Source organism: Carassius auratus, unplaced genomic scaffold (assembly GCF_003368295.1).
Source record: "Carassius auratus strain Wakin unplaced genomic scaffold, ASM336829v1 scaf_tig00215868, whole genome shotgun sequence".
Lineage (NCBI taxonomy): Eukaryota > Metazoa > Chordata > Actinopteri > Cypriniformes > Cyprinidae > Carassius > Carassius auratus.
In genome coordinates this window covers 248192-275723 of record NW_020528283.1, presented here as the reverse complement: position 1 = coordinate 275723, position 27532 = coordinate 248192, and the positions used below count along the sequence as shown (strand labels likewise).

General features: G+C 35.6%; 1 protein-coding gene across 8 annotated transcripts; it reads right to left on the bottom strand.

Moving 5' to 3' along the window:
* Window positions 1-603: 603 nt before the first annotated feature.
* On the bottom strand, window positions 604-27334 carry git2a (G protein-coupled receptor kinase interacting ArfGAP 2a). 8 transcript variants are annotated; one of them, XM_026261436.1, is made up of 21 exons: window positions 26877-27334; window positions 22905-23038; window positions 19511-19623; window positions 18829-18934; window positions 18198-18284; window positions 17968-18098; window positions 17161-17255; window positions 16889-16934; window positions 16640-16645; window positions 16467-16518; window positions 14878-14950; window positions 14675-14766; window positions 14032-14143; window positions 13795-13937; window positions 13542-13691; window positions 10740-11018; window positions 9124-9225; window positions 5899-5981; window positions 5472-5663; window positions 2443-2506; window positions 604-1956 (listed from the first exon to the last, which is right to left on the bottom strand). In XM_026261436.1, the coding sequence occupies exons 1-21, from the start codon at window positions 26956-26958 to the stop codon at window positions 1744-1746; spliced, it is 2355 nt and encodes a 784-aa protein (XP_026117221.1). In that variant the 5' UTR covers window positions 26959-27334; the 3' UTR covers window positions 604-1743. The 8 variants fall into 8 exon arrangements, with proteins under 8 accessions (XP_026117221.1, XP_026117214.1, XP_026117220.1 ...); XM_026261429.1 differs by lacking the exon at window positions 9124-9225 and adding an exon at window positions 3540-3695 and having other exon boundaries at window positions 26877-27333; XM_026261434.1 differs by lacking the exon at window positions 9124-9225 and adding an exon at window positions 3511-3695 and having other exon boundaries at window positions 1730-1956; window positions 26877-27333.
* Between the last annotated feature and the right edge of the window lie 198 nt (window positions 27335-27532).

Genomic DNA, 27532 nt, shown 5'->3' with positions numbered 1-27532 from the left:
ATTTGTGTTTTTGACTGACACTTTGTTCTGGAGTTTAAAAACAGTGCATATCTGTTTTAAAATGTAAAATGCCAGTAAGACTGCTAATTAAATCATGGAATATGAACGAAAAATGAAAATTAGCTGAAAATGCACTCACCCACAGGCCATCTATGATTTAGGGAAGTCTGTTTCTTCATTGGAACATTTGGAAATTTAGAATTACATCACTTGCTCACCAGTGGATGCTCTGCAGTGAATAGGTGCCGTCAGAATAAGAGTCCAAACAGCTGATAAAAACAATACAACAACCCTCATGAAATTTTGACTTGCACTTCTGTAACCAAATCTGAATTATTTTCCTCAAGTAGGGTGTTAGCCATATTCCCATACCAGCTAAACACCCTTTGGCTGAGGGGTTGAGCGGGAAATAGATCTTAGCAGACCTGCTCTAATGTTTTGATTGTTTACACTTTGGGGTGAGATAAACACATGCATGGCATATTTATAATAGTCAGTGAACAATAAACTGCCTTAAGAGAATGTATTTTTTGACATAATAAAAAAAAAAAATCATGAGCAGAAAAAGAACAAGCAGAACAGTAGAGCTTTTGATAGTAGAAATCATTTTGGATGAAGATTTTTCACTTTATTCATATGACTGACTCCGATATTAACAAAACCCCTGGAGCATCAATTGAAGCTCAAAATTATAAATTATGTTTATTTAGAAAATAAAGGACACATTTTTTTTCTTAACAGGCATAGCAATAACATTAATGAGTGGAAGACCAGTTCATCTGAACAACTACAAACACTCAAAGAGAATTTTAACACTGAGCTGTAAGTCACTGACTCCGAGCTCTAATAATACTGCGATCAGGTTAGAACATAATACTTAAGAGAGGAAATAAAAAGATCTGCAAAGTAAAGAGCTGCCCCAACACTGAACTGAACGTACGATAAGATGACCTTAAAACACACACATACACTTCTAAACCATCACAAACAGTATTCGCTGGTGGAGGTTGTTTCATCTGCAGTGTATTGAAAAAAAAAAAGATGTCATTAAATACTGTACTGTGACCTCCAAATAAATGATGAAATATAATTAAACTAAGGTTAATTAACATTTCCTCCATTTATTATATATATATATTTCTTTAATACAGACTGTAAATCTGAATTACAGCCACATGGTTTATCCAACTGAGAAAAAGCAGTTTAACCTTTTTAAAGTTATATTCAATTTGACTTTCTCTTTATAATCACAAGTTTACTGTACCTGCATTTAAAATTGGCTTACCTGGCCACAATAACTGAATGTTTTGTACAACAGATTATTTTATTATACATTATAGATTTAACTAAGATTACTGAAAAATAGGCTTGATTTAACTATTTAAAAACAACACAGACAACCTGAAATACTGAACTAAATGTTGTCAGAATAGTGCAAAGAGTCAGGCAATTACTGAATATTAAGTATGTGATTTGCTGCTCCATTGCGGATTCATTTCTACTCATTCTTCTCGCTCTCTCAGTCCACAACATCTCAACTGCCACTTTCACAGGTCAAGACACATACACAACCCTTGAGAGCATTTCAGGCTTAATCTTATGGCTTTAAGCCAAACAACACTGATAACAGACACCTTAAATTAAAAATAAAAACATGCAAATACACCTTAGATTTAAAAAAAAAAAAAAAAAACTTGTGACATGGTTTGGTTGCATGTCAGGTGGAAATGGGTGGAAGCAGGATCAGTTGTTGTTCTCTTTGGTGGTTATGGTAACAAGTTGCTTAGCAGCCTTGGCGATGTCATAAGCACACTGGATGACCTGCTGGGTGACGAACTGCATGTCGGCCGCGGAGCTGCTCTCCAGGGGAGATGCTTTCTTGCACTCACTCTGCAGCCGGTTTGCACTGGACGTTAATAATCGCAAAGAGGTCTTCACCGTCTCAGAGCGTGGTCTCTGTTGACAAAGGTGAAAATACAGAAATAAATATACATCAAATATTTTAAGAAGACTATTTTAAAGTACTTCAAATATTACACAAGAAAGTATTTGGACACTCAAGTCATACTTAAATGTTTAGAAATATCTTAGTGAATACTACTACTACCACTAATACTACTAATAATGTATAATATAAATAATATTTGATCAAAAGTGTGATTTTTGTAATGGTTCTATAAACTAGTAAATATATGTTCATAAGGCCCCATGAAAAGTATTAAGATACTTGTATTTTAGTGAATAAAAATTGAAATAAACTTTATTTAAATACATTTTGTTACTACTACTAATATAAGTAATTTATAAGTAATATTTTATCAAAAGTGTGACCAAAGTGTCCAAATACTTTTTGTGGACAATACACATCAATATAAAAACCTAAAAAACCCTTACAGATATTTTTTAAGTTAAGTTTATGAAGTGTGGAGAGACAGTGCTCACCTTGGGGAACAGGGCAGCCATTTCACTCACAGCCACATATATTCTTTCTGCGCAGGGTATAAAGCTATTGGAGAAGAAAATGATAGATACTGTGTTAAAATCTCAAAATAAAAACCATTAGAGTCTGAAGAGTGAAACGTCAAGCTAACCGCAGAGCAATCAGAGAGTAATGCTTTAAAGGCCCGTACACACTAAGGATGATAACTGTAGCAATAAAGGTATAGTTTAAACATTTCAAATAATCCCCCTTCTTTTTGAGGAATGGCAGAACCATCGACAGCCAATCAGAATGCATCCTGCTTTAAAGAAGTTGAGCATTTAAAGCAGCAGATGACAAAACTGCAGTGCAGAGTTATAATAAACAGAACATGATCGCGAGTTGGTGTGGACGCTAATATAGTTAGCGTTAAAGTTTTTGTTCTTGGTGTGAACGGCCTTTACAGCTGGACTATCAAAGAAAATACAGTTTGTCCATAATATTGCACTGTAGTGTATACAGATATTTTCTGTCTTTTTAAAAATACCCTTCGTTGAATAGTAGTGATTTTTATTCCACTCACATTACAGTTCACAGGAAAGTTAAAGATAGAAAATATATGGAATACATTTGGACTTAATTTATTTGTTTTGCAGTAAATGCTATACAAGTGTTACAATTTCTATGCAACAATCCACCCAAAAAAAAAAAAAAAAACATGCAGATTTGTTTGAAATGTTAGTTGTGCAGCAGACATGATGCATCCCCAGTGCTAATACACTTTTAAGAGGGTAAAACTTGTTTTAAATAACTGGGCTTGATGTTCACTAAACCGAAAAATATCTTGAAAAATCAAACACAGCAGTGCAAAACAGAAAGGTCAAAAGTTAGATGGATGTCAGTACAAAGCCTTTTCCTAAAAGAGAAACCAAGTGCATAAACCTGAGTTCCTGCAAATAGAAGTTTAGGAGACAATGAAAACTGACACAAGGCTCCGGCATTAGACATACGAGTAATCATGCATGTTCCATTCATGTTCAGATAAGTGAGTTATGAAGTTATGAAGAGAGAGGTAGAGGTAGACACTGTGCCTGTGAGGCAGGGACAGAGGCCAGAGTACCAGGAGGCAGGGTTGTTGGGGTTGGCTGGGTGGGGAGCTCTTAGGCCGAGGGACTGCATGGGAGACGGGGGCTTGTCTGCCCAAGGCACCAGAGTGCTGAAACAACCCAGACTGTGTCTAAGTCTGCGGACACTCTCCCTCTGCTCACATGGTGCACTGGTGGGGAAAGAGACAGATCGGGACCCAAACAGAGCATGGCCCCCGAAAGCGCAGACCCCAAATGATGAACACAGACAATTGAGAACAGACAGAAAAAAGGTGTGAATTGAGTAATTCAATGTATGGGAAAGAAGTGATTTTCATTAACAGGCACTTTCCATGGATATGGTTAAAAAAAAGCCTAAATTGTGATTTTTTTAAAACATTTTTCAAAAAAATATATTTAATATATAAATATATACATATACCATTCAAAGGTTTGGGGTCAGTAAGAAAAAAAAAACAATTATTGCTTTTATTCCGCAATGACAGTAAATTGACAGCGAAGACATAATTTTACAAAATATTTCTATTTTAAATAAATTGTTATTTTTCAGTTTCGAAGACTGATCACAAGACTTTTTTTTTTTTTTTAACCATATTAGAATGATTACTGAAGGACCACGTGACAATGAAGACTCAAATATTTTGCTATGTCATCACAAGAATGAATTACATTTAAAACAAATGAACTATATTGTACTAATATTTAATATACATATACATCTATCTATCTATCTATCTATCTATCTATATATATAAATTCAATATTATAAATCTTTACTGTATATATCTAAAGATGACAAATATATTCTAAACTACTGAACTATCACTCAGTCGATACTAGCCAGAATGAGACTAAATCGTGCATGTATTGACTTATGTTAAATTTTTTGTTTATTTGTCATGCATTTATCCACCCCCCCATGCTGCAAAAATAATCTAATCATTTATATATAGTGGGTGGTGTTAGCGCAGTGGATAAGACACACGTCTGTGGTGTGGGAGACCTGGGTTCGAATCCACTGTGAGACACCAATGTGTCCCTGAGCAAGACACTTAACTCCTAGTTGCTCCAGAGGTGTGCGACCTCTGACATATATAGCAATTGTAAGTCGCTTTGGATAAAAGCGTCAGCTAAATGAATAAATGTAAATGTAATATATATTATATATATATATATATATATATATATATATATATATACACACATACAGTATATATATAATTCAACACATTTTTTAAATGATGTCACTGTGCTATTGGTAACAGTTAGAATGTAAAGGTTGGAAAGGCCAAAAAAAAAAAAAAAAACAAAGCTACAAAGTGCTACCTTTTCATGCTTTGGTATTATTTTAGATTTCATTTGAAATATCTAAAAGTTCTCACAGCTAAAAACATGGATTTGAGTCTCTGATGCTTTAATGGGATAGTCCACCGAATTTTTTTAGTCACCCTCATGTCACTCAAAACCTGTATGACTTTCTTTCTTCTGTGGAACACAGTTGATACTGTACGTTAAAGAATTAACAACCAAACCAAACAGTTTCAGTTCCCATTGACTTACACTGTCATTTCTGTCCATACGATAAAAGTCAATGGGAACAAAAACTGTTTGGTCACCAACAATCTTCTAAATATCTTCTACAGTATGTTCCGTTGAAGAAAGAAAGTCATACAGGTTTGGAATGACATGAGGGTGAATACAGAATGATACGGATTTTAGATTTATTTATTATTTATTTTTGGTCAACTATCCCTTTAAATTAAGTAATGCGAAAACAATTTGTATCCTACTCATGGAATGCGCCAACGATTTACATGTGAAATTGTTAAATATGTGGCAGAAGTTAACAAAAGGAAGAAGGGAATTGAATGACCTCAGATTTATTGCTGCCAAGTATGATGAAAGAAATAGGAGATGGGAGATGTTGACATTGGACATCCTCTCACCTCTCATGCTTGTTCTCCTGCGCAGCCCTAAGCAGTTCCTGGATGTTCTTGGTGATCTGCTCAGTTTTACGGATGACGTCTTCAGTGCTGGGAAGACTGGGGTCAGGCTCGCATTCATGATCATCCAGCTCCGGTATAGAAACGCTGTCTCCCATCCAGCCACTGCTGCGCAAACGACATCTTCGGCCAAAGCTGCAGGGAGGGAGGACATTATATAAATGGAACCAAGGCGTCAGGGATGAGTAATGCCTGATGCACAGCTACTTGATGCCTTTAGAGCATCATTAGTGTGTTTCCTCACTTTACTTGGCCAAAAGTGGAGGACAGGCAGTTCTTATTTTCAGAGGGGAAAAAAGTCTGGTTTTGTTTGCAAGCAGTATTTATGCAGGAGTTATTTCAGGTCATAAAAAGGAAAATGGACATGTACCCGGAGTCGTTCAGATCAGATTCGTTGACCGTGTTATCGTAGTCACCATCAGACACACTGCTCTGCTTGTCAAATTTGGAGGCCTAAAGAGACAAGAGAGGATACAGTAAAAGAACACAAAACACACAATAAAATTGCGGTGATGGCATTGTAAATATCAAGATGTCTGGTGGTTCATATGAAACTAAACTGAACAATCTGCATTAACTGAGTGGTCAGTAGAGTGTAAGCAAGCTTTTAGCATTTAGATACATTAAAAATAGTATTTCAGGCACTAATCTTTGAAATGCATCACAAGCAAAAGTTGGCAACAACAACTTGAACATTATTTACAATAACTGTATTACTTTCTCCATATGTTTCGGATTAAAAGAGCAATACGGCTGGCACTGTTAAACATCAGGCTTTGAATGCTGGAGGCTAACAATGCCAAGGTTATGGTTTCCACTACCAGTGAATGCAGACAATTATATAATAATAATAAAAATAACAAATATGTACTATTGCACTACTTTTTAAGAGATAAGGTTTATTAATTATTTTTAAAGAAATTAATACTGCAAGGATGTATTGAATTGATCAAAAGTGACAGCATGTGTATGAAATTTGAACTTTCTATTCATCATAAAATTAGTTTCCATAACAATATTAAGCAGCATAACTATCTTCAACATTGATAACGCGAAAGGTTTCCTCTGCACCAAATCGGCATATTTGAATGATTTCTGAAGAATCATGTGACAGTGGAGTAATGGCAATTAAAATTCAGTTTTGCCGTCACTGGAATAAACATTTTAAAAATATATTTTAACAGACATCATTGTAGTAGTTTTACAACTGTACCTTGAATGCACTTTTAAATCCAGGGTTAGGTCATCTGTTTTGAAGAAATGACCAGCATATGCAAAAATGTAAGTAAACTAGCTATTAAACCACTTGTGAGTCCTTAGGGGTTAAACTCAGGGTTACAACTGAATCTAGGTCATGGCCCTGATCAGTGTATTCCTTCATAGTGTAGTAAAGCAGTTACAGTAAAGATATTTGACAGCTTCACTGGAGCATGATTCGCTGTGCCAAAGGATAATGAGGTAATGGGGTCAGATGCCAGCATCACTCTGACATGGGACATTACTAAATTCGTGTAACCGAGTACTCTCTCAGTTTCTTGTCAGGCAGCACCAGTCATGAATCATGATGCTTGGAGAACTGCCACATCATGTCAGAATAATCAAATGAATGCTCTACAGTCACTTATTTATGCTTCTGCTCTCCACACATTTCTTTGCACACAAGTATGAAAAATGCATCATTGATTTGTGATGTACTGATCTAACAATAAAAAAAATTTCAATACAAATATAATTGTTAAAAGCTGTAAAAATTTCAGATCCTCAACTGACTTCAAGTGAGGACATACTCTACCATACATTTTTTTTCTAAAATAAATTTATAAAAAATATTGTTTTAGCAAGAATGCAATTAGATTTTTTATTTTATTATTAAACTTTTGAATGGTAGTGTATTTAACTGTGTTTGGGTAAATTGATAAATTGAACTTAAAAGGGGGGTGAAATGCCATTTCATGCATACTGAGTTTTTTACACCGTTAAAGAGTTGGATTCCCATGCTAAACATGGACAAAGTTTCGAAAATTAAGTTGGATGTCTGTTCCAAAAATACTCCTTCCAGTTTGTCACAAGTTTCGGAAAGTTTTTTTCGAGTATGGCTCTGTGTGACGTAAGATGGAGCGGAATTTCCTTATATGAGTCCTAATGGCACGTCTGCCGGAAGAGCGCGTGCTCCCGTAGAGCAGAGCACAGCAGACACATTCACTGATCAGAGCGAGAGCGTCGTGAAAAGTCACAAAAGAAGTGTGTTTTTGGTTGCCAGGGCAAGACAACCCTGCACAGATTACCAAAAAAAAAAAAACAGCATTAAGGGACCAGTGGACGGAGTTTATTTTGACAGAGCATCAACGGAGTTGTGCAAGTGTTTGTTCCCTGCATTTCGAAGATGCTTGTTTTACAAACAAAGCCCAGTTTGAAGCCGGATTTGCACATCGTTTATTTCTTAACGATAATGCAGTCCCAACGAAAAAGGGTCACGATCGTATGTTGGAACCGTATGCGGTTAGTAAAACTGCTTCAAATATCTCTGTGTTGTTAACTTAGCAATCAGCGCGTAAGCACATCAAGTAAACAACATGCGATGTTGTCATCAAACTGCACTTTCCACATGTACAGCTTAAAAAAAAAAAAAAAAAAAAAAAAAAAAAAGACGACATAAAGTGGAACTTAGTCATTTTCCAAAACCGCTAAGCAAATATATACAGTTTCAGTACATACCACATAGAGACTTTGTTGCTGATGCTGCTCTTGTTAAATTTCAGCCTCTGGATCTGATTCTGGTTCATAAATATACGGTGAATCTGACTGTTAGCCATGGTTTGTTTTGGACGCTCTCAACGCAAAAGCCTACTGGTGCTCGTGATTCTTTAGCTCGCCCACACGTCACGTTTCCAGGCGCTCATGTTTTTCCGGGAAAAATCGGTACAGACTATCTTTCTCTTATGAATATAATAAAACTAAAGACTTTTTGGAGTTATGAAGGATGCAGTACTACTCTATAGGTACTCAAGATTAACAGGATATTGAGTGAAAACGAGCATTTCATCCCCCCTTTAACTGTCAGATCAATGCATTAAAAAAAAATCACCATAAACAAGGCCCAAAATGCACGCACACTCAGTGACAACAGAAACATGAATCTAAATATGGTAGTAATCTGCATGCACAAAGTGACCAAGCTAATCCAAACTATTTACATATCAGTGTTTCATAATTGTGTATTACTCTCAGCCCAGAGCACGTAGCATTGCAAGACATCCTGGAGAGATGAGTGAGCAGCAGCAGCAGTGGACAAGCCCTGAGCAGTGCATCCTGGGAGTGAAGACACGAGCCATGAAATGTACGTGCTATCTATTAGGATGATGGTGATGAAGGCAGAAATACGTATCAGTTGAAAACAACAGCCCCTGGAGGGTCGGTGCAGGGACTGTTCATGCATGGTGATGCGTGGAGCACAACAGGTGTAAGAGGAAAAGGGATGGATGAGAGTCGAGGAGACAGTGGACGAGTTCGTGAAGGAGAGGGGTGAGGAGGCTAAGGGTTCCTGGTGCTTCTGTCCACTCCCACGATGAACGGAGCATGTGAGGATGTACTTAACCCTTTGCACACTCTCATCCCGCAAACAGGACGGGGAGGATGAGGAGGAGGAGGGGAGGAAGGGGAGGGAAGAGGAGGTGGCCACACACACACCCTTTTCGATCTAAAATGGGTGCAAATTAGACTTAAGACAGAGAATGAAAGATAACTGACCAAAAAAAACATTCAGAATTCTTAAAATACTCGGCCATGATAGACAGCCTGGACTAGAAAACAAGGTGACAGCATGTCACCAATGGTAACAATCTAATAAAATACTAGTCTGTCAATAGTAATAATTTGGTAACATTACACAATAAGGTTTGATTCTTTACCATTAATTTAGAAGCTTTAATGAAATTACAATAATTAAATTTAATATTACTGTATACACACTACCATTTAAAAGTTTGTGGTTGGTAAGATATTTAAATGTTTTTGAAAGAGGTGTCTTATGTAAAAAATGCAAAAAAATACAGTTAAAGTTAGTAATATTATAAAATATTGTAACATTTTGAAATAAGTTTTCTACTAGTATACAGTTTTATAATGGGTTTTATTTCTGTGATGGCAAAGCTTAATTTTCAGCAGCCACATGATCCTTCAGAAATTATTCTTATATCTAAACCACAGTTAATATTTGATGATTAACAAAGTTCAAAAGAACAGAAATGATTAGAAATAGAAATATTTTTTTACATTAAATTTGTTGTCCAATTTGATCAATTTAATGCACTTTCTAAAAGTATACATTTTATTATAAATTAATAATTATTACAATTAATAATCAGAATATTACTGACACTAAACTTTTGACTGGTAGTGTATACTAATACATTATTAACATTATATATTAATATTAGTCATGTATTATGAAAAATCGTGAAGAAACATTTTTATAAAACCCACACAAACCCAGTGTTGAATAATAATGGACTGATGAATTCATTATTTTAACAGCTGCAGCATTGACATGCATTGGAAAATAATCAATTTCATTAATATGCAGTAAAAGCGATGAAAAGAAATAGGGTTAAAAAAAAAAATTTAATATCAACACTCAAAAGGTCAATGAAAAAATTAAAAAGGAAATGAATATAGGAACTTACAAAGATGATTTTTGTGAGCTTGAATAACTGTGACATGTACAACAGATATTTTTATGGTTTAAAACATGCATTTAATTAAAAATCACTTTATCCCAGTAAATCCCAATTATTGAACACAGGTACAAATTCATCAGTCAGCAAAACACACACACAAAAAGCTAAGTGCACCTTTACCTTCAAGCTTGAAATAAAAAATAAAAATGATATGTACAAACTAAGTTACATAAAGCAATGAGAATGAGACTGTGTGACTTATGCATTGAGTTGGCCATAAAGACATGTCTTGTATCTCCCAACTGACACATGAAATTAAAAAAAGGGAAACAGAAAATATGGTGAAATAGCTGCTATATCAGCCAACAGGATGCAAAGTGAAGTAATACGCTGAGTAGTCTATAACGTAACGTCTATTTTGGAATCGCTTATAAAGCACTGAAAATGGTAAATGTACCATCAGCATGCTGCAACATTTGGAAAGGAAGGTTGAAGAAGAAAAAGGAGAGAAGGTGAGAGGCAGGTTTTTACTTACATAGGTTGGGAAGGGTTGGAGGGTGGGGAAGGTCTCCTCAGGGTAAGGGGTCTCTCCCTTGGGGAGAAAGGGCTTCAGACCAGAGCCGGTTTCATACATAGACATTGGGCGGCTCGCCCGTGCAGACAGTTGGCGTTTCAGGACAGAGGAGGAGGAAGAGGAGGAAGAGGAGGAGGGACTGGAGGGATTGGGGTGGTCAGGGCCGCCGGGGGCCTGATAGGATTGTTGAGCGGAGACCTGCCGCCTGAGAGAACTGTTCTCGCTTTGCAGAGACTGCAGCTGAAGAGAAACACGAGTAAGCCAGAGAAATGCAGAGAAAAGAAGAAACTGTAGCAAAGCTGAGCTTACCAGAAGAACTCTTAATCACACACACACACACAAAAAAAAGATTAAACCATTGTTTGCCTTTTCCATTTAAAAAATAAAATTTGTATCAAAAGAAAACAAGGGAACTGATTCAGAGAAATGTTTTCTCCTAACTGATATCAAGTGTTATTCAGAAAAACAGCTTAAGCTACAATGCAGTTTTTTCTACTCTTTCAGTTTATATGAAACATATTTAATTTATATTTATATATTTAATTTATATAGTGGTTGACCGATAATGTTTTTTTGGCAGTCGATGCCGATATCTTGGAAAGATATTTTTTTTAATATTTAAGAAATTTGAAATCATTATCACAGTGGATTAAAAAAATAAATGTGTGAAATAAACATACTTTAGATGACAAACTATTTTTCACAAATACATAAATATTTAATTTATATTAAAATATTTACACTGTGTGCTCAGGTGCTTAGAGCATCAAAATAAAGGTCCCGCCTCAAACACCGACGTAAAATGCTAAATATGTGCAAAATGCCAAATATCGGCCGATATATCGGTCGGCAACCAATTTTATATATAGTCATTTTCATCTGAACACAAATGTATGGCCTCCCAGAGTATGTGCTTTTTATGTGTGTGTAGTTTCAGTTGATTATGGTAAATTTTGAATACGCCTTAGTTTAACTTTTTTGTGAATTTGTTCATGAAAATGTTCATACACAGATTTTATTCACAAAGGTGTGTGTGTGTAAACATTATAAGTGAATTACTAAATTATAGTGGAAAATTATCAAAATGAACATCATTTTTTCTACTATTTAGTTTGATAAACTAGCTTTGAAATCTGGCATATGATAAATTAATATTATTAATACTAATTGGCATAATATCTATCTTTTTTTTTTTTTTTGATTTCTGATCTAATAAACTGCAGGGGGATTGTGATATTGTAATAAAAAAGCAAATTACATATTAAAATGTCAAATTTGAACAACAAAATAACTTTTACATGTTATTTTAAAACCAATTTAAAATGTTCTATAAAATAAGACATTTACTTAGAACTTATTCAAATAATTAACTCTTGTACTTAAAAATTATGATGAAAAAATAATTACAATCAAGTTAAAATGTCAAGGAAACCATTATAAGGAGTTGCTCAATAAATCCAAACTTCTTAACAGCAAATTCCAGTTCAGCATGCAGGCACTGGCAGATGCAATGTCTAGACATGCTCAAAGAACAAGCGCATGTTAGACATGCTTAAGAATCTACAGAGACAGAGATTCACTCAGCAGCTCAGAGATATCAAGAAGAGCTTGAGTCAGATACATTGGCTAGTATCAGAAAGGAAATGCGCAGAGTAACAAAAAGCCTAAAGACTTCACTCACAATAAAATTATTTTGCCCATTTCTATTTTTACCCAGGGAGATGCTCATCCAATGCAAAGCCACACAGTTTTTTTCATTCAAATGTCACAATGGCCTAATTTTCCTAATCACAAACATTTATAATAGCATTTATAAAAGTATCCAAGAAACGTCATAATAGATATAGATATAATCCAAAACCACTTTCAAAATCATCATACATTTTCAGCAAGTTGTCAAATCTTTAGCAATTAAACTAGTTATACGTTCATTTATGAGAGGACTGAAAGTGGTTAACAGTCAAAACCATCCATAAAACAAATCTTTAATATACATCAATCAACATTTCCAGCTATAATTAAATTAGAAATGTCACAGGAAAGCTGGAACTGTAATTTCTTTAAATGCTCATTTAGGGACTGACCTTATTTTATATTTAAGAAAACTTACTAAACAATTATAGCTTGATTTATGGATGACTATATTAGACACTTCAGTGAGTGTGAGCAAATTCTGTCCAACTAAATTACAATAGATCATTTTACAGAATAATACTTAAATGGGTTTTAAATTCAATGTAAGAGAGAAATAAATAACATTTTAAACTATTTTCACACTGAAATGACAACAAAGGCCTAAAAGTCTCCAAATTCAATTCATAATCATTGTTTTATAGTCAATAAATTTTAGCTCCGATTTGTATTCTGGAAACCCTTGTATGATATAAATACATATAGAACACAGCCAATTAAAATAAGTCATGCTGATGCAAGAGCCAACTTCATAAATCCAGCTTGTGGTTAGGGAGGTTAGCATGCCAACTAATCATCAGCAGTCAGTATGTTTTGGTTTCATGTCTCTAATACTGTATGTCTTTTCCAGTGGTTTAGAGGTCAACGTCATGCTGGTTATTTGAACACTACAGCAGGTATTACAGTATTATTTTGACATCAGCATTCCAGGGGATTTTAAGAATCTTAATCTTTCAGTCAAATCTGCCCCCTCACGTGCAAGAAGAGGTGCAGGTGTAGGGGTTAGACAGTCTTGCTTTGTTTAGCTGCTCTGACCAGGCCATTCAGCGCTCACTGCTGAATCTCTGGTACCTTTTTCTGCATCAATCTCAGCTCCTCACTCAGATTACTGTTGGCCTTCATCAGTGACTGAATTTTGGCCTCCGAGGCTGAAAGTGCATTTTTCACCTCCAGAAACTCCTGCACGGAAATCGGTCCATCAGACAGATCAGAGTCCAAACTCTGAGGAAAAAAGAAGTAGCTGGATAAGAGCTGACATGTGCACATATATACTGCAATGGCAAGAATGGCACAAGACAAAGTATCTAACTCTTTACAGGTCTACCTTAGTTCTGTCTGTTTTGCCCACTCGTAAATCAGTTTCCGTGTCCTCATCGGATGCCACACTGTCATAGTCTGGCTGGTCAATTTCCTGGCTTTCACTTCCATGACGACTGCCCATATTTTTGAAGAATACATCAACATTATCTATGAAGAAGTAGACACAACAATCATGAAACATCGATAAGAACTTTAAAAGAAATCAAAGCGTAAGGCTGGCGTGTCTGTGTGCAGGCTGTACCTTTAGGACTTGAGACTGAATTCCCCTGCTGGCGTCGCTTTGCATCACTCAGAATATCAATCACAAGTGTGGCAAATTCATGAGCATTAAACCTTGCCAGTTTTTGTCTTCCCTGTCAAAGAAATTAAGTGATGATTTCATTGCCTGAACAACTAGTTAGTCTTTACATTAATAATTTTACATTTTTGGATGGACTATTGCTTTAACTTGATATTCCTTAAAAAGCAATGGACAAAGACGCACTCTGAATGTGCACATTGATCAAAAACTACTATAGTAATACGGAAGGTAATTATAATTTATTGGAATTTTATTGTGTAAAGTGGAGGTTTGTTACAAAAATAAAACTTTCTTGATAAGTGGCAGTGCCTCAAAAGACACAACTTCTCTATAATCTATAATATGCAAAAACTATCATTTGTGGTTCGGTTCTAACCTTCAGTGCATAGTGTTTTTTATGTCATTTCCTTTTTTAATAATTTTGTGAAATCTGTTTCCATGTTCCTCTGGCACATTTTTGCATGTTGCACTCACAGCTGCAAGCACTCCATAAATGGTGTCATAAAATGTCACATGTGAAAGTGCAATCTCTTTATTTCCTGTTAGAGACTTAAAGCGTGACAACTATCTGTTCAGAACTTGCCTGGTTTCGTGTTGATGAGTACTCTGGGTTTACAGGAAGGAAAGGCACAACTGTTGTCTCCAAGTTGCTGTGGTTCTGTGTAGCTAGCCAAACTGTACCAGATACAAAGAAAGTGCTCATCAGTGCGTCACGATTTGCACTCGTATAATGTACGTTCCATGAGTCACTTCTTTCCATTGTTTATTAAATGCAGATCATCTCACCTGCATCAGTCTCTCTTCGATCAACTTCATCATACACATCCATTGCCAATTCCTCAAACAAATGATCGCTGAGCTGCAATGATATTAGCAGAGTTGCATCAGTCATCTCTGCTCTCAATGGTTTGGTTTGGAGACAGGTCAGTTTGTATAAATGCTGTCTTTTATATTAATGATTGGCAGATAACGGTTTTGGTGGAGTTGCTACACTTAAAATGACATCTACTTCAGAGAAGCCCAACAGATTCCTCTGCTTAGCAGTGTTGGCTTTTCAAATAACAAGCTACAGTTTTTAAACTATAGTTAAGATAAGCTTTCTTTAAAGTATACCTACACCACAATCTACGAGCAAAATGTAGCTATTTAAAGGGGCAATCTTTAGATTCATCTATCACAGTGTGGATTCTAAAATGTGGTCAAAAACATTATGTAATTCAATATTCTGCTTATTATATCAACTTATCATGATCAGGCACAAGTTAGGTTATTATTTTGCTATGCAAAAACAAAAATTGGAGGGACTTCTGATTATAGTCAGTAGTGTTGGGCAATATAGTCATTTTTCAAATCGTCATATCATCAGCCCGTGAGATAGACGATACAGAATATTATCGTGCATGGGTGGAGCAAGAGAGAGACTCTTTGTTCTCGTCATAGCATAACTATTTACGGTTTTAAACCGCACAGGTGCATGAGAGAGAGCCTATGGAATCACCGATAATCAAAAAAAAAATAATTTCAAACATACTGATAAACTAATGTTGAATATAAAAATACTGTATTTAAAACAGTTAGTTCATAAATAGTCGGATGCAACTGTCATATCACGCGTCCTGTGACAAATCTGTCGCATCTGTCATTTAAAGTCCAATAGTTCAACAGTAATATTGGACATAAACGAACACGGTAAATATAAAGCATTCAAAACAGGTACCATATTTTTCGGACTATAAGTCGCACCTAAGTATAAGTCACATCAGTCCAAAAATACGTCATGACGAGGAAAAAAAAAACATATATAAGTCGCACTGGACTATAATTCACATTTATTTAGAACCAAGAGAATACATTACCGTTTACAGCCGCGAGAGGGTGCTCTATGTTTATTAGGGGTAGACTACAGGAGCACTGAGCAGCTTAGAGCGCCCTCTCGCGGCTGTAGACGTTAATGTTTTCTCTTGGTTCATGTCGAATTAATTTTGATAAATAATTTGAACCTGACTATAAGTCGCAGGACCAGCCAAACTATATAAAAAAAGTGTGACTTATAGTCCAGAAAATACGGTAAGATCATATATTTGGAGTAAAGTATTCAAAACCGGGAAGTTCATATATTTGGAGTAAAGTTGAATTGAACTGATCCATCAGTCATACAGCGTCGATATATCGTTGATACATGATACTATCGTCTATCGGCACAACCCTAATAGTTAGATTAAATAAATCATAAATCATGTTTTTATTGTTTTACATTAACATGCTGATTCACTAAAAAGAATCAGACTCCCAAAGCAACTGCATTGAAATAAGTATTATTGTATTATTGCATTGCATTGCTTTGCATTGTATTGCATAAAATAAAGAGGACTTACAGACTGCAGTTTTCTTTTAGCAGCTTTTGCGAACTCTGATAACTCCAGACTGCTATAAAAGGGAATAAAATGGTAAATAATATTAGTTATAGATTTATTATAAAAACTGTAACGGTGAAGGATAAAAGGTTAAATAAAATTTTCAACTGCCATTCTCCATTTCAAATACTTACACATTTCTTTTCCATCAAAGACAGCAAAAAAGGAAATGGCAATATATTAAGTTTAAATTATGTTCATCTTAAAAACCTGTTTGAATTGCTGTCATAGCCATGCAGGGAATTATTCTGGGATGCCACCAGTTTTATCCAGTGACCAAAACATGACTAAGCAAATCCCAATATATTCCTCTAGAAGAAACTACTGTAAAAAAGGCATCAGTTCACTCAGGAAAACATTAGAATGCATTAGATTATTACTACCTGTCCGCCATCTGTGGTATAATGAAATGCTGTCCATTCTTGTGATCTAAAACACAGAACATATTGGCATTTTCAACTGACAATCCATACTAAAGCAATAAAACACATTAAGCTGACTCTGACATCACGGTGATATTTTATTGAGCCATGTGGCACTCTGAAGATCATAACCCACTAAAGAAAAAGTGTGCAATAAACTGGCTTCATCAGCATCTGCAGCCTCACAGCTGGATATCAAAACATCATGATAGCACACCATCGCTCTGACTCACCAGGCTTCCGCCCACAGAGATAGAAGGCCAGCCTATCTGTGAGCTCATACTGTATTTCCACCAGTCTGTCTGCCAGGTCTTGATGGCCAGCTTCCCTGATTACAAACAACACAATGACGTTATGACACATGGGTTTTTATTTTTTACTTCGAGGTCCTATGCCAAATGCTGCCCTCAGCCCTTGTGATCCCTCTCAGAGTCCTCCGTGGAATTGCACACCAATAACAAGGCGCACAGCAGGCCTTCTGAGTCATAAAATGACAAATGGGACACCATTACAGATCAGTGGTGTTATTGTTAACTATGATTAAATGATTAAAACTGTTTTTGGTAAAACAGTTTTGGCAAGTTTCAGTTGAAGTAGTAAAAGTCAAAAGCAAATAACAGAATTAAACTTTATCTCTTTAATTAAACCTGAAAAAAAAAGTTAATTTAAATGTTGATTACAAAACCGTTTTGGTTCCCAAAGTTTGTTTGTTTTGCTTTTTGTCCATACAATGGAAGTCAATGGGTACCATAACTGTTTGGTTACCAACAATCTTCAGAATATTTTCTTTTGCGTTTCACAGAAGGAAGAAAGCCATACAGGTTAGGAACAACATGAGGGTGAGTAAATAATGACCAAATTTTCATTTCTGTCTGGACTATCCCTTTGATCTGGATATTTGTCAGCGAAGGCCACATGACAAATCCATGACAAGTATTCTTTTTAATCATTGCATTGACAAAAAAAATTGGAAGTAATCATTAAACGCAGTTTTCAGTGCGAGGCAGCTTTGGACCATCAATGGATTAGCTATTGATTACCTTGCATAGTGGATGGGCGTTTTGCCGTTGGAGTCTGGAGCACCAGGGTCTGCCCCATAAACACAGAGAAGCTCAACCTGGCACACTTGCCCTGCTTTAGCTGCTATGTGCAGTGGAGTGTTTCCTTTCTCCTGTTTAAACCAGTGCATAACCGTAAAAGAATAGCAGTAAGTTTGCAAAGCATTTTTTATGTAACTGAACATGGTCAAATTAAGATCAGAGCTTTTTACCGGGTGGAAGTAGTTGGGTTGAGCCCCGAGCGATAGTAACCGCAAACAAGTCTCAAGATTGCCGGTTCTAACGCTGGAGTGAAGTTGCTAAAGGATCAAAGACAACGTATGTCAATAGAAACTTTTTTCAACAAGTAGGACAGAAGACCACCACATCAGATGAGTATTAGATGTACTAGAGGAGCAATAATGCATGTAAAGTCTGAAAAAAAAATGCACCATAATGAATGCACCAAATATTTGAAATAACTGAACAACTTAAAGGAATAGTTCACCCAAAAAATTCTGTCATCATTTACTCACCCTCATGTCTTTCCAAACCTGTATGAGTTGCTTTCTTATGTTGAACATAAAAAAAGATATTTGGAGATTGCTGTTCATTAAACTGTTGGTGGTTCCCATTGACTTCCATAGTAGGAAAAAAGAATACTAAAGAAGTCAGTGGCAACCATCAACTGTTTGATTGACCAGCAATCTTCAAAATATCTTATATGTTCAACATAAGAAAGCAACTCATACAGGTCTGGAAAGACATGAGGGTGAGTAAATGATAACAATTTTCATTTTTGGGTGAACTATCCCTTTAAATAGAGAAGAACGTCAACCATAAAACTGTTAAATCTTTCCTTACCTTGCTTAGATCAGTGGCTGCTGTACTGTCATCATCTCGACAGGGTAAACGATGGACGAAAGCCAGCATTTGATACTTTGATTTTATGAACTCTGTTTTGTTAGGGCTTTTTGGGTGAGAGAAACAATGCAGCTATTAGAGGTAATTAACATTGGGGGCAGTTGGTGCATTTCAGCCACTATCTTTTTGTATACACTATTGCTCAAAACTTTGGGGTCAGCAAGATTTTTTTTTTACTTTTATCTTATGCTCACCTAGGCTATATTTAACTAAAAATACAGCAAAAACAGTAATATTTTGGAAAATTCTAATTTAAAGGGGTCATGTGATGCGATCTGTAAAGTTGCAAAGACTAAAGTCTCAAATCTAAAGAGACATTCTTTACCAAAGTTAATACTCGTCCATGCTCTCCTATAACGGCTCATTCAAACACGCCCCCACATGTCTACGTCACTATGTGGGAAGATTTACATAACTCCGCCCAAATGTTTATCATTTGTAGCATTATAAATGTCTTTACGATCACTTTTGATCAATTTCATAATTTCTGAATAAATATTTATTTTACTGACCCAAAGTTTTGAATGAAAATGTATACCAAACATACATTTTTCTATAATAATTACAAAAAAAAAAAATTCTCCACTTTCAAAAATATTCAAAGAAAAACAAAAATACTCACTGGGCTTTATCCTGTGGATTGGGTTTGCGTTTCCCGCTGGTGATGGATGACAGGTCCAGCAGAGTGTGCTCCCATATTGCATTAGCACCATTGTTGTATAATGTTTGAACCATCTGTGAATGAGAAAAAAACTGAGTGCATCCATTAAAAAAAATAATAATTATGAGAACATTCTCTTTTAAATATGCTTTGTGAGTCACACTCTCTGTTGGATGGCCCTCCAGTGAGGTCGCACACCAATAAACCATTTTCTTATAACCATTCAAAAAACTCCAAACACACTTCTATACATACAAATGTGGAAAATTTTACTAAAAAAAGGACACATTAAATTAAAAGAAACATTATTGGATTAAAGCTACGAGTCATTTAAATCAAAAGAACAGGAACTTGAGAGAGAGAATGCTGCAGGCTGTATAAGTACACAATGCTCTGACTGTTTTTCATGTTCTCATTGAAATAAGAGGCAGACAAAAACATGGCTATTAGATCTCTTTCTATGAATGTTTTTTTTTTTGCTCATTTTTTAATTAGTCAAGTGAATTTGCATACATATTGACTTAAAGAAAAAAAAATGTAAATTACAAAGTTCCAAGACGGCAGAAAGTGCATTATGTTTGCTTAAATTATTTTACAAAATGTGATGTATGTAGCCTAGGCTACTGCTGTGAATACAAATAAACAAAAACAGACTAGACTAAATAAGCAGGCTATGTTCATAACACTTTATTATTTCTGTGACTAAATTTCAATCCTGATAAATACATTAATTATGATGCATCACCTTATTATAGTAAAACATTGATGCTTTTGGATTTAAATATTTAACAAAGCATGCAAACGCTTTTATCATATTTGTTTTGTGATCGCACTAGTTCCAGTAACTTATTTCTTAAGTTTTCTGATAACTTCTCTTTGTTGATGAAATGATGGGGTTGCATGACTTTGTTCCTGAGAGGCGTGTAAAGAGCGGGTTTTAGTGAAGTGCAGCAGAGCTTCTGGCCTGACTGTGGAAACGCAGCGCTATTCTGGCCTCGGTGCTACAGGCCTCAGGCTATTAGCCCCGCCCAGGCCGTTTAAAGCACTGGCCCGATAGTGGAAAAGCTATTTAGTGTTTCTGTGAGAAAAAAAAAAAAAATAAGAATTATTATAATAAATGTAGAAAAAATGACCATTAATACTGATAAGATGATAATAATAATAATCTGAATCCTACTAATAAGAACAGTAAAAAATGCACTAAGGATGAACGAGCTGCAGGATTCATGAATATTAATCAGGTTGTATCCGTTTGCGGGAACTGATTGGCTGAAATCAAAACAGGGACGATAATAAGTGAGCACCAGGCAATGAGAATGCCGTTTGCGCATTACTTCTGCCCACTTTGCACATGTGAGAGAAAGCGACGCAAGTCTTGCGCCTTCACACTTGAGGTTAAGGTACACAAAAAAAATAAACACAGGTGCGCTACACGTCCATTGAGGTGAACTGAAAAATATCACAGATCGCTTGACAGAGAGTGAAACTGAACCGCTCAGTCAGAAAGTGTTCAGTGAGTGAAAATATATCTGTGCTAAACTTATACTTAGCCTCCAACTCAAACAAAGAATTTGTTAGCCACTGGCTAATATTACACATCATTTAGTCGCCAGAGTGAAGATTTAGTCACATATGCAAGTGATTTACTTGCAGTGTAGAGGGTTGGAAAGACATGCAAACAAAAAAAGAAAACCAAACTGGATACGAGAACAGCTATATATTAAGGATATAAACAAACATTTGGAGTTTGGATAACCTCCAAACCAAACCAACTAGAAAGAAAATTCTACAATGTTTATATTCTGAGGTAGATTGCTGGCAACTAAGGCTGTGCGATTAAACGAAATCGCGATTTGAGACGTTGCGATTTGCTAAAATCACAAAAGCCTGCGATGTGGATGCGATATTACTTCTGTTCCAGAGCATATGCATGACTGCAGCCTTGAGTGGCAGTCTTACTAACCAACAGAGTGAGCGCACCTCCGTTCTCCTCAATCAGCACTGCTCTAGCCAACTGTGTTAACGCCCACCATTAAAAAAAAACCATAATAAAAATGAATTTTTCAGATTTGGTCTTAGTGATTTAGGAGTCCTCTTCACTACTCCTAACGTAATTTTGACACTGAAATGGTTTGTGTAATACTCTTAAAGCAAAAAATGTATGAGTCATAAATTTAGGACTTACACGCTCACTATTTTTAAGATTTTCTTCTAAATCAGCAAGTTAGGAGCTACTTTTAGATGTGATCTAAAGATGTGAATGTTTTAAGATTTAAGATGTTTTGTGAATACAGGCCCAGATATAATTGTTTATATATTTTTTTTAACTAGTTGGTGCAGGACACTATAGTTTATTTATGTAAGTGAGTATAGCAGAATAAAGTAAAATGACAAATTATACCCAAAAATTCTTCATACAGTAGACTACCAGTAAAACTTATTGGGACCAAATATTATTCAGACCAAGTCTGTGAAAATAAATTAAGTTGACAGCATGCCCAGGAGACTACGAGCAGTCATTAAGGCTAAGGGCTGCCTGAAAGTATTGATAGTTGTGGAAATACTAACAGCTATCTGAATAATTTTTGGTTGATTGAAATCAATTACATACCTTGCTATCAAAGTTATCTAACATTGTCAAGCTGAATTTGTTGACACAGTTTAACTAAGTTATTGTCTAGTTAAATTAAAATCCTCTAAACTATAGAGAATAATCTGTGATAATGTGAGAAAGGTTGAAGGTGTCTGAATAAATTTAGGTTTGACTATCTATTTAATAAATTAAGTTAACCAGCTAAAATTATACATACTCTTTTGGTTTTTGTATCCAATATTTAAAAATTGTACAAATGCAATACAAATATCGGTACTCTGTATCGGCAAAAAATTTTTTTTAAAAAAGTGTTCCTGTGGCTCAGTGGTAGAGTATTGTGTTTGCAATTATTTACACATACTGGTAAAAAATGTATAGCCTGAATTCACTGTAAGTCACTTTGGATAAATCTTATGCTAAATACATAAATGTAAATGTATAAAAGTATCGGTCAGGCAAAAGCTGAAAAAGTGGTATCAGGGCATCCCTAATATATATACATGTATTGGACAAGTTAGTTAATATACAGTATATAAATTTGGACCAAAGTTAGAGTTTGAGTAAGGTTCAGAATCTATCAATAACACTGTAGATATTAACATCAGACATAAAAACCAATATGGATCGACCACTACTTTATAATGTGCTTAAGACTAAAGAATCATACTACAAAGCCAAAAAGTCTCAGATGAAGCAGGGTGGCCAGTTAAAGGCATAATAAAAGGGTCCCATGGTGTCTGCTTGTCTGAGAGTTTAGCTCACCTGTAGCTGGGTGGGCGGCCAGGATGTGTTTGACAAATGCCGCACTTGTGAGTTGTGGCGACCTAGACTGCGGTGAACACCGCAGCACACATCACATATCAGAACTCCTCTGTTCACAGATGCCCAGCGAGGATCTAAGGCATCCCAAGAGAATCAACAGATTAACAGGAAGAAAACAACAGCTTGTCTCAGCAGGGTGTTTATCATTGATCGATACACAATAACATTAATGGAGCTTTTTGGCTGGTGCATGAGAGTGAAAACAGAAACACAATACTTTTAAAAAGCTGATGCAAGGAAGATGCTTTTTACAAGAATGCACTGAAGAAAATTAACAAATGTGCTTGTGTATTACAAACATTTATTCAAGCAGTGCACAAAGTCTTCATGAAATGGGAGCCACATTTTCACACATTATAACTCTAACTGTACTTCTGTAATTGACTATATTTTGAACTTTTGAATGAACTTAACATGCAAAAATGAATTAACTTCGCAAATGCGCACTAAGCAAGCATGTTTTGATCAGAGTTATTATAGTTAATTAAAACCATTAAAAAATTATCACTGAAATAATACAAATGTAAAACACTTAAAATATTAAAAAACATATTTCACTTCAGCTAGTTCCATTTATGCAGTTTTAAATAATGTATTTATGATCCACAATAATAGTCTGATAAACCATAACTAGTAGCAGAGATATAAAAAAATATGTTAATATAAGCATTTGATATTTTTTAATTAAAAATATATGTAGCAGATGATGACAACAAAATGCGATGTGGAGTTCTTCCTTATAAGGCCACAGTAGCAAGGGTTTAATGTCATCCTTTCATGGTCGGCTCTACACGCGCTAACTTCCTCTTACATACACATGCCTCAAACCACAACAAATGCTAAGAAGCTGAGCTTTACTTCCAGGGTACGAGCAGATGACTGGGAAACACTGCACGGCTTTACTTTCACTACCTTACAGATTATTCAACAGGGTCATCTACTGCAGTGTAATTCTAAACTACTTTAACTACAGAATTTAAATCAAGAATCAAGTGGCAACCTAAAACAGTAAAACAAAAATAATAATCTGATCAGTATTGAAAAATCTATGAAAATACCATGGACTGCATATCTACAACAAATTTAGCATCAAATAAAATAGACTAAAAGGGATTTTTATAGCATTTGTAAATGGATAAACAGCAGCAGCAAATGAGTGATTTACCAGCATAACAAATGCAACTAACACACGGCTATATATTGCAGCGGTATTATCATCTAAATTGTTTCACCACTTTACTATACTAAGCACATGATATGGTTAGCTGCAGCCTGCAACCCATTTTTAAGTCACAACCCATCAGCTTAGACCTGCCTCAAACACTTGATCACTCAAAGATCCCCCACTACTACACTTGACAAACTCAACGACCCAGAGACAGAATGACTGCTCATATATGAACACTTGTCACTGGCAATCGTCCTTCATGGGCGTCCAATATCAAGCCAGTTTTTAATAGAATTCTCACTCCTTCACTGAGTCATTATACCAGATCAGTGAAAGTGGGGCCAACCACATTGGCCCTATGACTAAAGTGTCTGAGCAGCCAACGACGTGTTCATATTTTCAGCTTCGTTCCCCATTCCCCCCACCCCCAACTTTTCCCAAGGGCAGATTCCAACTTGTGATTTCCATTCCTTCAGAAACAACGATGTGAGTCAGCACTTGAGAGTGTAAGAATTCCCCAAGAACAGTTTTGAGGATTTTACTGTCACACTGATTACAGGCAAATGTTTTTTTCTAATTAAATATTAATTAAATGCATTTTTTTTACATTGTTATACAGATGATTAAAATTTGAACCAAAAACCTCTTAACCCTGTGGTGGTTTTGAGCCATACTACTTTTTTTTTTTACTACATCAGAATGGTACAAAATCTGGAAATATTTTAGAAAAGACTAATGGCATTAAAATAGACACTTGTTATCTTTGCAATTCAAAATTACTGGCATAGGAAATTAATAGACATAAAAAATAAAAAGATTTTCAGGGGGTACAATCTACAAATGAGCCATAATGAAGCAGTTATTAATAGCATCTAAAAGTATATATCAAAATGCAAAACCTAATAAAAGTTAGTAATTATGTCTGAAAATACTCTTATGAGCAACTATGGAATAAACAGCAAAAGGTAAATATAAAAATATGCCTTCCATGCATTAGACTTTAAATCTAATGCTTTATTGCTCTCTTTTTAACTTAATGTATTATTAGAAAAATAATTTGTAATTATTTGTATTATTTTAGATAGAAATAAATGGTGAATAACTGAGAGGTGATTATTATTTAGTAACTTTAAATCCTCTCAAAATACCAAATACTAAAGAACAAATACTACTGAAACACAATCTATTTATTTGCTTAAGTAAAAATATATAAGTGTATTACAATGTTACATTTATTTTCTTCAGTCTATTTTGGCCTCAGAGGATTACAAATATGATCCCTATTCCATGACTTAAGTGAGGAGAGCAAGAGAGATAAATCTAGACTAAATCTGTGCCAGGTGGCCAGGCTATTAAAGATACCCACACTTAAGAAGTTAACAACCAATTTGGGTTTCAAAACCTGTGTGAGAGATATAGGATACCACAGTTGCACCAGTCAGACAGAAACATGAGCCATCTCAATTAAAAACTGATCCACTGATAAGCAGAGAGCAGCTCAGAAGCAAAAGTCACTTCCCTTCAAGCACAGGAAGTATCAAACAACAGCTGCAAAGAGGCCAAGGGCCAGAATCAAGCACCTGGCACAAGCATCATTCCCCCTCACCCTTGGTCTCCCTTCCTCTTCTTTTCTTTCTCTTTGACCCAAGTGCTTCAGCAGCTAAAATAAACCCCAGTGCTGAATGACTAAAAATATTCACCCTAACAACAACTGCCCAATAATAGTGACATGCTGGGGCAGCCCAGGCCAGCTGGTGACTGAGGCGTAACTAATCAAGGGGAATCATTAAGGGGAACGAGTAGAAAACTGAACAACAGAACATAAACAAATCACAAGACAAAAAGTTAACAGTGTTTCATAGTTTAAGCCTCAAATGGGTGCCATGTCATATGTCATAATCTGATCAAATATAGGATTTATGAAATTGTTCTCTACAAATTTCTGCAATTTAATAAATGTGTTTTCTTTTTCCTGTCTCGTTTATAGTCTTTGGAAGTCAAAACTCTGATATAGCCATTTATCGTGTAATGAGGACAACAATGTTATATAATGTTTCATTCTTCAGTTTCTCAGAGCTCAGGGCACTGCATGCCTTGGTTAGGGTCACTTGTTAGTAATAACCAGAATTTTTTGTTACTAACATGTGCTGGTTAGGATCACTGGTTAGATATAAATATTTATTACGATTAAGTGACCCTAACCAATACATGCAGTGCCCTGACTTCTCAAAGATTGAAACAAAAATAAGAACAAAGTGTCTCCATTCAATAACCTTACACTATCAATATATCATATATGTCTTCACTAGGAATACTACTTGAGGATCAATAAGTACACTTACCTATTTCTCCAGAGAAAGTAAGATAATGTAAAATATAGTGTGATTGGTCATAGATCCTCACAACCATCATTTAAAGCTGAAAACACCCGTAGAGTTGAGTCAAAGCTGTATGCAGTGGCTCTGTCTCAAAACGTTCTGATCCGCCATCGTTCAGCAGTTTGGACGCGCTTACGATGCCTAAAATGCTGTCTAACTAGACAGCGCTTTATGTTTTGAGACGTAGCCAGTGGCAATACATCACTACACTCTAAAATACATTTATTTATTATCCATTTATATATCCAAAACACAAATAATGTTTGCTTAAAAATCTGAATCGTACATGTGTATAGTTAAATGTCATCTTTCGGTCTCTTAATTCAGTAACATCACCTGGTTATACAGTTACCCGAATATACTCACCCGAACTGCTGCAGTCCGCGCAAACTTCGCTATTTCGCAGCCGTTTCGACATCCTTGTCTCCGGGAGCGTTGGTATTACCATGAATTATCGACCAACAATCGTCCACGGGTAAATTTAAAGCATGCACCGCTTTGACATGATGATCGGATCTGTTTAAAAGCGTTTTATCACTGAAAGATGATCTCATGCCAGAAGAGAGGACGCACATACGGAGGAGTTAATGGTGTGCACGCATCTGCATTACCGTTAGCTGCTGTATGTGAAATAATGTATGTCGGGCTAGCTAGTCTAGCGTTAGCTTGAAATTAGGACAGGCGCGTCAGGCAGTGGAGCCTCTGTCATGATGCGTTAAACACTACACTACGGAAATGCTTGCCAGCAACATATTAGATCGCAGAAGAGTGCCATCTGCCCTCCCAGACCACACATTTGAGTTTACAGTGACGAAAAATGAGCTTTCTAGCACTGCCTGACACACAGTGGACAGACGCGTCACTGCAACGCGTGAGATATTTTATAAATTTTTTCATCTATTCGCGACTATATTAAAATACATTATATTAAATATGTAATTCTGAAAAAAATATCATGTTTATAGTTTGGAATACAATTATAAACTCAGAATTAACCAGACATTGTCCGAAATTAGAGTCAA

What these genes read in the sequence shown, in the direction of transcription:
- git2a (XM_026261429.1), bottom strand. Translation starts at nt 26,958, where the DNA reads ATGGTAATACCAACGCTCCCGGAGACAAGGATGTCGAAACGGCTGCGA. An exon ending in CTAAAAGAAAACTGCAGTCT is followed by an intron (nt 14,951 to 16,466) that starts GTAAGTCCTCTT and finishes ATATCATTGCAG; the next exon opens with CTCAGCGATCATTTGTTTGA. An exon ending in TGGCTGCCCTGTTCCCCAAG is followed by an intron (nt 1,957 to 2,442) that starts GTGAGCACTGTC and finishes CTTTGTCAACAG; the next exon opens with AGACCACGCTCTGAGACGGT.